At 40.7% G+C, this 15,520-nt stretch overlaps 2 protein-coding genes across 3 annotated transcripts; one reads left to right on the top strand and one right to left on the bottom strand.

Annotated features, from left to right (window-relative positions):
• Positions 1 to 76: 76 nt before the first annotated feature.
• Positions 77 to 4,315, bottom strand: ints5 (integrator complex subunit 5). Its single transcript, XM_053631074.1, has 2 exons — positions 4,080 to 4,315; positions 77 to 3,796 (listed from the first exon to the last, which is right to left on the bottom strand). Exons 1-2 carry the CDS (start codon positions 4,151 to 4,153, stop codon positions 778 to 780), a joined length of 3,093 nt encoding a protein of 1,030 aa, XP_053487049.1. The 5' UTR covers positions 4,154 to 4,315; the 3' UTR covers positions 77 to 777.
• Positions 4,316 to 4,433: 118 nt separating this feature from the next.
• Positions 4,434 to 15,342, top strand: LOC128611521 (phospholipase A and acyltransferase 3). Of its 2 annotated transcripts, XM_053631092.1 has the most exons (6): positions 4,434 to 4,537; positions 9,640 to 9,725; positions 10,184 to 10,270; positions 10,487 to 10,595; positions 13,847 to 14,115; positions 14,259 to 15,342. In XM_053631092.1, the coding sequence occupies exons 3-6, from the start codon at positions 10,256 to 10,258 to the stop codon at positions 14,379 to 14,381; spliced, it is 516 nt and encodes a 171-aa protein (XP_053487067.1). In that variant the 5' UTR covers positions 4,434 to 4,537; positions 9,640 to 9,725; positions 10,184 to 10,255; the 3' UTR covers positions 14,382 to 15,342. The 2 variants fall into 2 exon arrangements, with proteins under 2 accessions (XP_053487067.1, XP_053487066.1); XM_053631091.1 differs by lacking the exon at positions 4,434 to 4,537 and having other exon boundaries at positions 9,395 to 9,806.
• Positions 15,343 to 15,520: the final 178 nt, after the last annotated feature.

Below are 15,520 nucleotides of genomic sequence, written 5' to 3'. Positions count from 1 at the left end.
ATGACTTGTCTCCATGGAAACTGTCTTGAACGTCAGTTCTCAGTACGTGGACACGCATAATTGGCGGGATTTTTATATTAAAAATGAAACGCTTTAGAGTCATTTTAATAAGGTTGTGGACTCCTTATGTAAAAATCTGGCATGCAAATCATGATTTACGCAAATAAATTCAAATGTACTGTAAACAAATTTCTGTCACGTTGACCTTATTTTATGAACTCTAGCCTATATTAACATATATCAAAATGCTCAAAGAACGTAGCAACTCAAAACAGATTTTCAAAATGTTTTTATTTTCCCCTTTACAAAGAACAAGTTATTTTGAAAAGAACAAGATTCAAAAAAGCATTTGAAAGCATTCATACCCGTGTTATATACATATTATTCGGTTTCCAAACAGGAGCTCTAACCTGAAACTATCACTACCAAAGCCATATAAACAATTACTAATGTAAAAATAATAATAATCATCACAAGATAGAAAAAGACTTGTACTTTTAATGGTCCATTAAAAAAAAAACAATTATAAAGAATGCATTTCTCCTCCCATATCAGTTAACTCACACTTTTGTTTAATCTGAAAGGATCCTCAATCCAAAACAAACAAAAAAAATTTATGTGAACTAATCATATCAGCTGAACATTCCACTTAGATTGTTGTTGACTATAAAGTATTTTAGGAATTCAGAGATAAACACTGCTTAATACTACTAGGAAGTTTTATGGCAAATAGAATATCAGTGCTCATGAACATCAATTATCCTTAAAACAGGTTTGCTATATCTGAAACCTCCAACATAAGTGTCCGAGCCGGTCAATGTTCTTGTGTAGTACACTGTGGATTGGTGCGACGTAACGCGCCACATCACCGTCTCGAGAGAAATCTCTGAAAAACATTCCTTTCTCAGCAATAAAAGTAAATTTCTGTGGCATAGGGCTGTTCCCACGCATGTACTCCCACACACCCAGCAGCAAAAGTCTAACCTCAAATGGGGTTAGATGAGGAAAGACCTCATGGATGTTACTTAGCACCGGTGGCAAAAGCTGACCTTCTCCCATACAGGACACTAGGAGGCAAGATGCTTGAAGATGCCAAGGGGAATCTGCTACTGAAGGCTCTCTTGAAGCCTCCCAGTGGGCCAATAGTGTGGCAAGAAGTCCCCTCAAAACAGCAGAGCAATAGCAGAGAGCTGGACGTCCAGCTGCGACCACTCGAAGAAGGTGGAACAACACAGGATTGGCCTCAAAACATCGGCGGACATGAATGTCTCGTTCAACGGTAGTCTTGGCATGTTCCTCAGGTGGCCAGGACAATTCTCCATTTGCTACTTCTGGGCAAACTTTCTCCACCAGAGTTACTGCAATAACCTTGGCAGCTTCTGCATTGATCGGGGAGGGTTCATCCAAAACTGATTCACCAGCTGGATGGTAGCGGGTATTTCCGGATCCTGATCCATTACTGCTGCTTCCTCCTCCACCCGAGCTGCAGCACTGCACTGTGACGGCAAGCAAAGTCTGCATGTTCTGGTTAACTTTATCAGGGTCTGTTTGTGAAGAAATGTGAGGAGGTTTCAGACCCTTTCCAATCACGCCAGCGTGGAATACAGACCACACACTACCGGAGAAGTTGACAGTTGTGCCAAATTTACAGTTGATGTCCAGCAGAGAAGCACCCAAGTCTGGAACTTGAGTGGGTGTGAGAGTACCATCTTCACCAGGGGTTTCTTTCTGGCCTCCAAACAGATCTCGGTTGCCCTTATGTAACGCTCCTTCCACAAGCTGCTGCAGGACGATTTTGAGTGTCAGGGAGGAGTAACCTGCCAGGTGGGAGAGCAAGCGCATAGAGTAACCAACTGCCTCTCCACCACCCTGACCTCCAACCTTCAGTCCCTCCCCTCTCTGTCGCAGTGCTATGAAGAAATGTGCCACCGCTGCCCGTGATATAAGTAACAGCTGAGCTGGTGTGTAAGCTTTTGGTAACTGGCTGCAGGACAGAAGGCGAACAGCGGCTCTAGATACCATGGTGTCACCGTGAAGGAGCAGTGGACAGAAATCATGGAGATGACTGGAAATAGCAGCTCCAACTTGAGCTGCCATTGAGGAGTGTGTTGAACTTCCACATGCAGCACTGCCTGCTTTGCAATCTTCTTCCTGGCTCTGTACTGCTGTAGCCAGGTTGTTCAAGAGCTGTGCTAACTCTCTACTGTTCAAGTTTTGGGTGTGGATCTGAGCTACGCAGCGTGCCACAGCTGCTGGAAGTAGTCCTTGGATGGAGGAGGAAAGAGGGGAGTGGAGTTGTGAGGCTAATGCCAGCTCCTCAGGGTTCCTGGCTTGTGTGAGCAGCTGGCACAAGGCTTCAGTAGCCACACTAGGTCCACCATAAACAGACAGCAGACATAGCAGCTGATGCAGCCAGAGATGCCTTTTTCTTTCAAGTCTGAGAGTCTCAGCACATAGCTCGCCAACATGGGCCTGTAGCTCCTCAAGAAATGGGATCACGCGTGGCACAGCACAGGCGGAGGCCGAGTGTGGATATGGTTCTTCACCATCAGGTCTGTTGTACACAAGTTTGTGGAGATGCAGAAGGAGCATCTGAAGTAGACGGTCACAAGCTTCGCGTACACCATCATGCGGCGAGGGCGTGGGGCCTGAAATGATAACAGAGGCTGGTGTGGCGGTGTCGGCGAGAAAGCGCAGCACCCGTGCACCACCTGCAGGGCTTTGACTGATCAGGTGCACAGTTAAGCCTAACATGTTCTCTAGCTCTTCTCTGGGCAAACCCTGGAACTGAGCATGCAGCTGGAGTAGCACAGGTGGACGGAGGAACTCCACCAGTTCGACTGACACGGCACCAAGTAGAGTTGGCGAAAGAGCAGCCAACTGAAGCAAGAAAGGCACAGTGGCCCTGCGGAGATGAGGCGAGTTCTCCCACCATGCAGCCACTGAAGACGGAGGTGCGTTTTGGGGTGAGGGGCACAAGCTATCCTGGAACATCCTGAGGAGCTCTCTCTTAATGCTGTCAGAATGCCTAGAGGTTAAATGCCCAAGGATGCCCACCACAGAGCCTATTTTTGGCACCCTGCTGCTTTTGTCCATTGATTGCAGCTGACTGGATTTTTCACCTGAAGGGTATCCATGTGCATAAAAGTCCTTGAGTCCACAGGCAAGCACCCTGCTGATGATGGTGCCAGGGAAAGCAGAGCCAATGTGGGCAACCACCCAGTCAAAATGAGGCGAGTGCTGTACAGAAGTGTCCAACAAAGCATCCACACAGGCATCAGGACACCAGGCCAACATTGCTGCCAGACACTGGGAGTAACACTCCATGAGGGAGCGAGTGGCTGCACATGACATCCATAGCTGCAGGAGCTCATTCAGACTAGACGAGTGAGGAGCTGCTCTTCTCCCTGCATGCTTACTGCTGAGCTGCCCAAGCAAATCCACTGCCCAAGACGACACCAGTGGAGCCCAGGCTTTTGGGTTAAGCTGAATAAACTCTAGCAGGACGGCATGGATCTCTTTGACCACATCCTCCAGGTTGGACATACTGGTGTTCATTCCTGTAGTGGTACTGTTACTGCCATTGTCACACTCAGCCTCCAGGTCTTGAAAAAAGGACGCCACATATTCGTCATAAACACCCCGCAGGTGCTCTAGGACTGCCCCTCGACAAGCTGGGACAGTGCGGAGGAGACGGACAGCACAGCGGGCATGATCACGAACACTGAGTTTACGCCCTTGCGTCTGGTCGACACCACTGATGAACGCTTTAATTTCCAAAGCAAGTTCCTGGGGACTGTAGAGAGGACAAGTTATGATATATTGAAGACATTTTTGAACGTTATTTACTTGAAACTGTATGCAAATAGTACGTTACATCACAAACACATATTAAAAAGGAAACTGTAGTAAAATGGACCAATAACGTTTTATGAAGCCAAAGCTGTGAGTAACATCTATATTATTACCATAGTTTTATTTATCGTCTAGTGCAAGTGCTTGTTTCGTTTGCTATTTGAACTTTTCACCCAGAAAACATGCTAATGCAGAAAATATGTGCGAAGTGTAGTGGTTCCCACCTGTAGTTATTCTGAGTGTGGCATTGAGAAGTCTGCATCGATGACAAGGTATTCCCATCAAACATGGCAGACATCGTTCACGCGCTCAACCCGAACACAACATGTACAATTACCAGTTTATTAACTGACTGGATCAAATGGATTAATTGCGTAAATATAACACCACTTTCTCCTTAACAATCGCTTTAATAAATGACAGAGAGTATACATAAAGCAGCGGAAGTTCATGCCCGCTTTCTCGCTGGTGTTAGACCACGTTCTGCTTTCAGCACACTGCTGCCCTCTGCTGGCGCGGAGACTGACTCACTGATTTTCAGCTCCGTCCCAAAGCCAAAACTACTATTTATTGGAGCCTAATAAACAGGTTAAAACAGTACTCTACCTAGGATAACTACACAAAGCCATGGCTGTGGTTTTGGAAGGAGCCCATGTGATAAACGCGAGGTAACCCAACGCAGGTAGGTAAGTGTTTTCTTTAATAGGTTTTAGGCAGTTCGCCTCACACCTCCAGGGTTGGGGGTTCGATTCCTGCCGCTGCCCTGTGTGTGTGGAGTTTGCATGTTCTCCCTGTTCTTTGGGGGTACTCTGGTTTCCTCCCCCAGTCCAAAGACATGTATTGTAGGCTGACTGGCATGTCCAACAGTGTCCGTAGTGTATGAATGGGTGTGTGAATGTGTGTGTGTTTGTGCCCTGTGATGGATTGACACCCCGTCCAGGGTGTACCCCGCCTTGTGCCCCATGCCCCCTGGGACAGGCTCCAGGTTCATCATGACCCTGAAGGATAAGTGGTACAGAAAATGGATGTATGGATGTTTTAGGCAACCGAACATCCCTTAAATGAGCCATGGTTTTACTGGGGTTATACCAGGGATCTCGAACTCAACTTACCTGGGGGCCGCTGGAGGTAGAGTCTGAGTGAGGCTGGGCCGCATCAAGTATTCCACAAAAAAAGGGTTTCAAGTATTCCAAGAACAGTACAACCGATCCAATCTTCTTAATCTTTAGTAATAACAATTCAGAACATACAGAACATGAACGGTTCTTCAGAACATAGGCTTCTCTTACTTCCTCCTACTCCTTGCTGCCAGAGACTTGGCAGCGCTTCCTCTTACACAGCTGAGCCACATTTGGCTTGAGGGAGGAAGCAACTGAGACCCTCAGTATGGCTCGAAGATGCTCATCTGTAAGTCTGGACCTGAACTTTGATTTATTAAAGTTCATAGTGGAGAAGAGCTTTTCACACAGATAGGTGCTCCCAAAAAGGCACATGATTCGCTTGAACATCTTGGAAAGCTCAGGGAACGTGGGGGGCAATTCTCTCATAAATTGTCCAAGCTTGTCTGTTTTTCCACTCACCTCCCTGAACTTGGCTTTGAGTTCAGAACTGCACTGCAGGTCAATTAGCTCCATCTGAAGCACAGGGGGGGCATCTTCCACATCGAAGAAGAAGGGGTCAGCAAAAATTTGAAACGTGGCTCTGTGTGTCTTGAAGTCTGCAAACCTGTGATCAAATTCTTCCCGTAGCTTTACAATGGTATCAGCATACTTCTCACCACTGAATGGTGTGCCTAAATCCATGAGCGCCTTGCATGCTGGGAAATGGCAGAGGTTTGTCTGAGAAAGCTGGGCTTTCCATAACACAAGTTTTGTGGAGAATGCTCTGACATTGTCATATGTAGTACTGACAAGCTGGCCCTGGCCTTGTAACTTCTTGTTCAGTACATTCAGCTCCTGTGTGATGTCAACAAGAAAAGCTAAGTCCATTAGCCATTTGGGATCACTTAGTACAGGAACAGCCATCCCATCCTTATCCATGAAGGCTTTCACTTCTCTCAACTCAAAAAACCTCTTCAAGATGTCCCCCCTGCTAAGCCAACGTACCTCGGTGAAGTAGAGCACATCCTCATATGCTGACTCTATTTCCTCCAAAAAGGCGCGGAACTGCCGGTGCTTTAAGCCCCTGGGTGTGATATGGTTGATGCATTTCACAACATTAGACATCACATTGTCAAACTTCAGGCATTTGCTGCAAAGGGCCTGCTGATGGATAATGCAGTGCAAAGCAATGGCCTCTTCCACACCCTCCTCTTCCAGTTTTCTTTGAACAAGTGCCACCAGTCCATTTCTCCTCCCCGTCATTGATGGCGCTCCGTCGGTTGTTATTCCAGCAAAACTCTTCCATAGTAAGCCGGCATCAACAATGGCATCACACAGCTGGCGGAATATCTCCTGACCGGTGGTCTGGCCATGCATTGGAATCATTGTGAGTAAATCCTCCATCACTTCAAAATTGTCATCAACACCACAGACATATATTGCGAGCTGCGCAGTGTCAGTGACATCTGTGCTCTCATCAAGAGCGACTGAGTATGAATGGAAATGTTTAGCTTTCTCACGCAGTTGATCATAAATGTTACCTGACAGGTCTGAAATGCGCTCTGCCAGTGTGTTGGCTGAAAGGCTGATGTTGCTAAATTGACCTTTCTTTTCTGGACAGACTATACTTGCAGCCTGTAACATGCACTGTTTGATGAACTCGCCGTCTTTGAATGGCTTTCCTGCCTTAGCAATCATCTCACTCACCACGTAGCTAGCTTCGACTGCTGCATCACTCTCTTTGCTTGCTTTCTTGAAAAAATCTTGTTGCCTCAGTAGACATGTTTTAAGTTTGGCGACCCGGTCCTCTCGCTCATCTCCCTGGTATTTTGCATACTCCTCAGCATGTCTAGTTGAGTAATGATGTCTGATGTTATACTCCTTGTGCACCGCAACTTTATCTGTGCATATTAGACACGTCGGAATGCCCCTGTGCTCTACAAAAAAATATTCCGTTTCCCACTTCTCCTGAAATTGTCTGTGCTCATCGCCAACCGTTCTCGTCACGGCAGGTTTTGAAAAAGACATGACTGGGTGACAAAAAAACGTATTTGCACTGGGTGACACTCCCGAAACATGTTTCAAGTGACCAACTTTGATAATTCGTGTTGTTGTCACGAGCCTGAGCTATGGTAGCCCACAAGTGTTAAAAAATATAAAACACCCAGGGCAACGACTCACGCAGGTGCATGTGAGAAAAAACACGCGGGCCGCTCTAACACTAAGACTTGATTTCAAGTAGGGGGCCACAAAATATCGTTCCGCGGGCCGCAATTGGCCCCCAGGCCGCGAGTCTGAGACCCCTGGGTTATACAGTCATGATTAATATAGCCTAAGGTTTTTGTTTGTTTATTTGTTTGTTTTTAAATAAAAACCAATGCATTTTGGCCCCACTGACAAATTTCACACTGCAAATGTTTGTACAAAGGTATACTGGGTGATTTTAAGTGTAAAATTGATAACAGACTAGAAAGATTACTAACTATATATATATACCATCTTATATCTTACCACTTAAAAACCATGAAGATGGCTTAGAACTACAGTTAGCACTCAAGTCTCCATCAGTGAATAGTGGATAAGTTAAAAAAATAGACTTCATATGAAAACTATAATGAATTTCCTGGTTGCACAACTGCACTATTTGATCATATAGTACACAGTTATAGAAGGGAATTATTTATAATCACACTATCTGGTGTCACGCAGATGAGGATGGGTTCCCTTTTGTGTCTGGTTCCTCTAAAGGTTTCTTCCTCATATCATCTCAATGAGTTTTTCCTTACCACCATCACCTCTGGCTTGCTCATTAGGGATAAATTAATACATTTTAAATGTATATCCTGAATGTATTTATTCTGTAAAGCTGCTTTGTGACAATGTCCAAGCGCAATACAAATAAAATGTAATTAAATTTAATTGAATTATATCAAGATCTCAAAAATGACTCCTCATTAATTACATCTCATGTAAACACACAAACAGTGTACTTTTTTTGTATGATGTAAATTTGTTTGTAAAATTGATTTGTTCAGATCTGCTCTGTATATTGTAATATGCAGAACTTTATAGGGTTTTTTTCTGGTTAATTTGTTTGTTTGTTATTGAGATCTTTGATCTCAAACTTTTATCTCAATTAGACTATATGTAATGATTTGTAATGTAATGGTAAGTAGGGGCCATGCACCTATGAATGACTATTATTGTATGGTACTTAAATATATCACTTCAGTTTCTATTTGTTTTAATATTTCTCATTCTCAGGTATATGTGTGTTGTGTTTTTGTGTATTGTTTACAAACCATCAACAGACCACTAAGCACTGCAGCCAAAACACACATTGTAGTGTGGGACATGTGGAATGATCACATGAGCACATTTTTAGGGATAAAGTTACCCAAGGGTCTGTTGGAAGGTTAACAGTTTTAGCTTTCAAAGAGAGTCTAATATCATAATATCATAGTATGTGCCAATAATCAGTTTGATTGTAGCATACTTCGAGGCTTCATATCCTCGCCAAGGGCTTGTTGTGTGCAGTCGTACAGGCAGACTAATTTGCCTTATCTTCGCTGTACATTAGACTGCGATGGAAACAGACAACTGGACTGGAGGAACCAAATGGTCCCTCGAAAAAAGTTCCTGGGATTAATTGTTCTGGGTAATGTCAGTGATAAAGCGACCTTGAACCTTTTGTGTTGTATGATGACAAGACAGGTGCATCTCAAGCAATTTTAATATCATGGAAAAGTTATTTTTCTTCTGTAATTTAATTAAAAAAGTGGATCTTTCACATATTCTAGATTCATTACACATAAAAATCTTAAAATCTAAAATCCAGTATCTCAAAATATTAGAATAAAGAATTTATAATACAGAATGTCGATCTTCTGAAAAGTATGTTTGTTGGGGGCTCCTTTTTCACGAATTACTCAGTCAGTGCGGTGTGGCATGGAGGCAATCAGCCTGTGGCACTGCTGAGGTATTCTGGAAGCCCAGGTTGCTTTGATAGCGGCCTTCAGCTGATGTGTATTGTTGGGTCTGTTGTTTCTCATAGATTCTCTATGAGATGTAATGAGTGTGTACGCAGAGCGGCCAACGAACTCCTTGCTGAGTGTTGAAGCTGACTTCTGCTGATGAAACTGCAAACTATTCTTCAGTAAAATTTTCTTCAATTGATTGGATCTCTTGACTCCTGGTCTTCACTTCACTTTTCTCTTTACTTAGTCGTAACCATGACTTAATTATCTTCCTTTTAGGCTTTACTTAGTCATGGCCATGATTTAATTATCTAGTTCTTAGGCTTTACTTAGTCGTAGCCATGATTTAATTTCCTAGGCGTTAATAAGTTGTGGCCACGTGCTATATTTTATTCTGACGGCTGTCATCAGGGGGCTGTGTGTGTGTGTGTGTGTGTGTGTAAAGCAGCACTCAGCACTCGTGGCTTGCAGGATGCGCAAATATGTTGCGTAACATTTATTGCACCTACACAGCGCGTGAGTCTGTTCTGCGGTCTGTAATACACATCCTGGGCTGTGCCTTCACATCATTTGCTCCGTTTTGCCGACACGAAGAAACTGTAGCAGAACAGTGGGAGATGGTTTAGTGTATTGTACACTGGCTTTTAGAAAATGTGGGCGAGACCGCTTTAAAGTCGTCCCTCTGTTTTTTTTCCCCGACATGTCAGGTGATCGCCGACATTTAAAAGCGCTGCTGGTTTTTTTGACTCGGACACAAACACAGACTCCATTAAAGAGAAATAACCGGGTAGTGGTAAGTGTTTTCATATGGATTTTATCAGCTCGGGACATCTAGATGTGAAAGTCCACCAACGTGCCACATCATTTAGTTTCTGTGAGCGGCATTCATTTTTATCAGTAGGGATGTAAACATTCTGATATCTGCTGTTGATTGTAGTTGTTTTTGCTTCATCTGCTTTAGTTACCAATGGAAATTCAGTGGTAAACACAATGTAGCTCATCTTACTAGCATATATATATATATATATATATATATATATATATAAGGCTATATATATTTATGTGGAGCAAGTAAAAGTAAACTCACCTACTGTGTATGATTATTAATATGCTCCTGCTGACTATTATTATTATTATTATTATTTGTAGTAGTAGTAGTATGATTATGATTATGATTATTATTATTATTTGTACGCCTATTACTGTAGACTACATGTTTGTCTGACGTAATTTCTTTTAAATCTCCAACAGGTTGTGAAAACAAAAGCAAAAGCATTACCAAGGGTTTGCCTATAGCCCATATAAACTTTCCTCTGCATTACCATGGCGCCAGGACAGGTGTGTAAATCTACATCTGTATGTACATTTAAGCTGTTTTCCCCTTTTCTACACCGTTATAATATGGAACTGTGAACGATGTAACGACATGTAACTTTACTACTTTTGTGAGGTAACAATGTTTGACTAAATTACAAAAGCACTACTTTTAGAATTAACAGTGAATATGAAGTGAATGAAGGCAGACTTAAATATTGACTTGAATTTGTGGCTCAGTTTGAGGAGAAACCACAGCCGGGTGACTTGATAGAAATCTTCCGTGGGACATATCAGCACTGGGGCATATGTGTTGGAGATGGCTACATCATTCACCTGGCACCACCCTGTAAGTCTATTGAAACACTAATAAAGAAGATATGTGACCACACCTTATAATAGAGCTAACTAAATCATGTACGGTGCTGTTTGAAAGTTTGTGAATTTTCTATATTTCTGAATAAATATGACCTAAAACATCATCAGAGTTTCACAAAAGTTCTAAAAGTAGATAGAAAGAACCCAATTAAAAAATGAGATTAAAAAATATATATATTATACTCGTTCATTTATTTATTGAGGGAAATGACCCAATATGACCAATCTGTGAGTGGCAAAAGTATGTGAACCTCAAGAATTAGAAGTTAATTAGAAGCAGAAATTAAAGTCAGATATTTTCAATCAATGGGATGACAATCAGGTATGAGTGAGCATCCTGTTTTATTTAAAGAACAGGGATTTATCAGAGTCTGATCTTCACAACACATGTTTGTGGAAGTGTGTCTTGGCATGAACAAAGGAAATTTCTGAGGACCTCAGAAAAAGAGGTGTTGATACACATCAGGCTGGAAAAGGTTACAAAACCATCTCTAAACAGTTTGGACTCCACTAATTCACAGTCAGACAGATTGTGTACAAAATTGAAGACCTCTGTTACCCTCCCCAGAAGCGACCAACAGAGATCACTCCCAGAGGAAGACATTTAATAGTCCAGGAGGTCAAAAAGGAACCCAGGGTCACTTCTAAGCAACTAAAAACCTCTCTCACATTGGCTTATGTTAATGTTCATGAGTTCTTCTACAGGAAAATGTCAGGATGTCTGTCCATGAACTGAATCTCAAGAGAAACGGGGTCATGCAACAAGTCAGCTATCCTAAGCAGACAAGTTGTTCTACCAAAGAATGGTTAAAGAAGTTATATATTTGTATACACATCTGTATTCTTTCAGTTTGTGGAAAATAAAAATTATGAATCATAAAATAAGAATGGTTAAAGAAGAATAAAGTTAATGTTTTGGAATGGCCAAGTCAAAGTCTTGACCTTAATCCAAGAGAAATGTTGTGTCAGGACCTGAAACAAGCAGTTCATGTGAGGAAACCCACCAACATCCCAGAGTTGAAGCTGTTCTGTACTGAGGAATGGGCTAAAATTCCTCCAAGCCGTTGTGCAGAACTGATAAATAGTTAACACAAATGTTTAGTTGCAGTTATTGCTGCACAAGGGGGTCACACCAGGTACTGAAAGCAAAGGATCACATATTTTTGCCACTCAGTTATGTTATATTGGATAATTTTCCTCAATAAATAAATGATTGAGTATAATATTTTTGTCTCATTTGTTGGGTTCTCGTTATCTACTTTCAGGACTTGTGTGAAAATCTTGATGTTTTAGGTCATATTTATGCAGAAATATAGAAAATCTAATCACAATCTTTCAAGCACCATTATTCATATAGCACAGAGCTTACATAAAGCACATAAATAATGTCCTGTATATTAACATATTATAGGATGCATTTTTTGTAGGACATTCTGAATCACTTAACATGGAAAAAAAAGTATAAAGTTGGAATTAGATATTTTTTAGTTAGAAAAATTAGGCTCTCCCGAATGTCCATAAAATATATGCTCAAAGGACAAAACTCTGGTCTCTGTGGCACACACTCTCTGTAAATGGAAGAATGTAAATGAAGTGTTGCAACTCTTTTCAGGGCAAGTAGCAAGTGCCTGCTCAAACTTTGCTGAAGGCAGGATTCATTTGCATATTTATTAATGCATTGTGATCATATGCATATGAGAATAGAATATAACAAAACAGAACAGAGTTTTTTTTTTAATCAAAAATATAAAACAATAAATGACGACTTATTTCTTTTTAAAGAAATCCCCTTTGGTCATGGCACCACAAACTACTTATTTACAGAGAACTATGATTTGATTAAAGAAAGCAAAGTAAATGAAGCAGTGGTAGTTAGTAGAAAGAAATAAAGAAACGGTTACGGATGGAATAATTAGCTTTTATTACTTAAGCAATATCGTACAACCAAGAGTGTGAGTGCGATATTGCTTTATATTTATAACAGTTCTATAGACAAGTAGTTAATATCAAGTAAGTGATATTTCGGACACAATATGGCCAAATGTTGTTTGTTTTTGCTCTGCTAGCGGAAATAGATCCATGAGAAGCCATACTCACTTTATAGCCTGTCGGCTAGCTGGCTAGATAACTCACAATGATTTGTAAAAAAAATTTGGTGTCCCTTCTTTATTTTCATCATCTGACAGGCTTTCATATTTTAAGTCAAATCTAATATTCCTGTAAAGTATCATTTGCCATGTCCACTGATACTGTAGTAACCATTTCAAACCAGGAAGTGAAATTTTATGTGACTAACACAGACATGTGGAGTGATGCACACAGTGAAATGTCTCAGTGTGGTTATAGGAAACATATGCACTCTTGCAATGACACTAAACCAATCAAATTAGTGGACCATAACTAACTGTTGTATAATTGTAAATATAACCAAGAAGACAGTTTAATATGAAGAACAAATAAATGCAAAAGTGGGACAAACAGTGTTGTTTGATTGTTGGCATTATTGTTGGGAAGTCTGCTAAAATGTTGTTAGAATTGATGCTAGGCTCTTTTTTAAAATAAAGTCACCGCAGGAGTCGATAAGTCGGCAAAACTGAGAATGAATTATGTGGACCATCAACATCCAATTAATCAGTACAAAAAAGGTGTCTTTTTTTACATACCCATTAGTCATGTTGACTGTCAATTATATAACAATAATATTCAAGATATATTTATGATATCCATATGTATGTACACCATATGGGTGTACAGATTCATTTATCTTCTCTTTTTTGTATATGATTGGTTTTTGGTGATAACAAAAGCTGGTCAGTCCCCGAGAAATGTAACACTTTACACACAAAAGTTTTATATAATTTATCATTCTAGTATCGATTTGGTTTGTCATTCACAATTCAGACAAATTGTAAAGTAAAGAAGAATACTCAAAAAAAACAACAAAAAACCCAAATGATCAGTGTACTTCAATATTTATTTAGTGGGAATTGTTCTTTCACCTTTGCATGCACTCATGACTCTTATCGTCCCCGTGTTCAAACCGTTGCTGAGTCTGCCCAAGCTGGTGCCTATTCACAATTCAGACAAATTGTAAAGTAAAAAAGGATGCACAAAAAAAACAACAACAAATGATCAGTGTACTTCAATATTTATTTAGTGGGAATTGTTCTTTCACCTTTGCATGCACTCATGACTCTTATTGTCCCTGTGTTTAAACCGTAGCTGAGTCTGCCCAAGCTGGTGCCTACAGCATGATGTCTGTGCTGTGTGATAAGGCAGTGGTGAAGAAAGAGCAACTCTGGGATGTGGCTGGCACTGACAAGTACACCATTAACAATCTACTGGATAAAAAATACGAGCCACGTCCCATCCATGTCATCCTCCAGGAAGCACACAGCCTTTTGGGGCAGGAGCTGCCCTACTGCGTGTTCAGTGGGAATTGTGAGCATTTTGTAACAGAGCTGAGATACGGGAAGAGAGAATCTCGTCAGGTATGTGATCAACCTGTTAACATGAGTTTGAGGTCACATCCCTTTAGGAGAGTCTGACAAAACAAAGTGAGCTTTATATAAAAATATCAAACAAAGAAGCTTTTATGATTATTTGAACTTGATTATCTCTGTGGTATTTACAGGTGCGGAAAGCTGTGGAAGTAGGAGTAGCAGTTAGTGTTGGCACATTAATTGGTGTAGGAATTCTTGCTGCTGCATCAGCCTTTTTTGGCTCAAGCAACAAGGAGAAGAATAATAAACAATGAAACTTGAGATGGGGAGCAGCTGTAAAGACAAACACCAGCAGGCCTTCGGGCTGGACCTAAATCTTCCATGCAGTAAACAGCCAACCACTAAAAGGATCTAATTCAGCAAACCAATTGGATTTTAACTAAGAACAAATATATATATATCTTAGGACTTCTTAATGCATTGTACTGCCCCAACCCCCCAAAAGAAAAAACATGAGTTGGTCTCACAAATTAGCTACAAGTGTTTAAGCAAAAACCAATTTAGTTTACTTTAGTTTTACTTAAAACAATGGGATTTTGATAAATAATGCTTTAAAACTATGGTTTAGGGTATATTATGGTATACAAAATGTTAAACTTTAATAATTTAGTTCAAGAATGTAAGGTGAGATGCAGGTCCAAGTAATTTCTAATAAATCCTACCATCATCAGACATCTAGAGGTCAGGTCTACAAGACGCTATTTCAAAAACCAAACTGACCCTTGTTTCTGATGAGCTACTAATTTGAATCATGATCAAGTTTATATGTTGGTGCCAATTCACTATCGAATGTCCAACTGTGCTTTGACATGTCTGAATAAAGTTGGTTATGTTTCATTTATACCACTATTGAATTCTCGATTTTGAACGGCCACATGTTGTTGATTAATTTTCTATAGCAGCAGTTCCGACAGTAGTGATGGCTGTAATTCAAGTCACAGGTTTATATGAATGCGCTTTATATTAATTCATTTAAATGTTATTGTTTCTGTTGTAACAATTCATAGGGACTTGTATGGTGGACCACTGACAAATGACCGTCCTCCAAATAAAAAGAATAAAATGTGTTATTACTTAACAAATTCACTGTTTAATTGTTTATTTGGTGATGCTTTCTGTAAGATGTTTTCCACCCCAACATAGTTTAACATTAAGAGGTGAAGTTGTTTACGTTTTTTGCCAGAGGAGGGTCCACAACATAAAATGTAAGTATAAACAAATAAAACGTATGACATGTCATTTTTTAATAAATAAAAATTGTAATCGCTGGCAAACTGCTGTGGTATAAGAGGAATAAAACACTTCAGGACATGTCGTTATAGGACAATAATCGACTTCAGGATGGTAACAGCATCACCACACATGATCATTGATTATTTTCCTATAACAGCAT

Source organism: Ictalurus furcatus, chromosome 8 (assembly GCF_023375685.1).
Source record: "Ictalurus furcatus strain D&B chromosome 8, Billie_1.0, whole genome shotgun sequence".
In the NCBI taxonomy this organism is placed as follows: Eukaryota; Metazoa; Chordata; class Actinopteri; order Siluriformes; family Ictaluridae; genus Ictalurus; species Ictalurus furcatus.
Note: the sequence above shows the minus strand (reverse complement) of the source record. Positions and strands in the feature narration are given on the sequence as shown.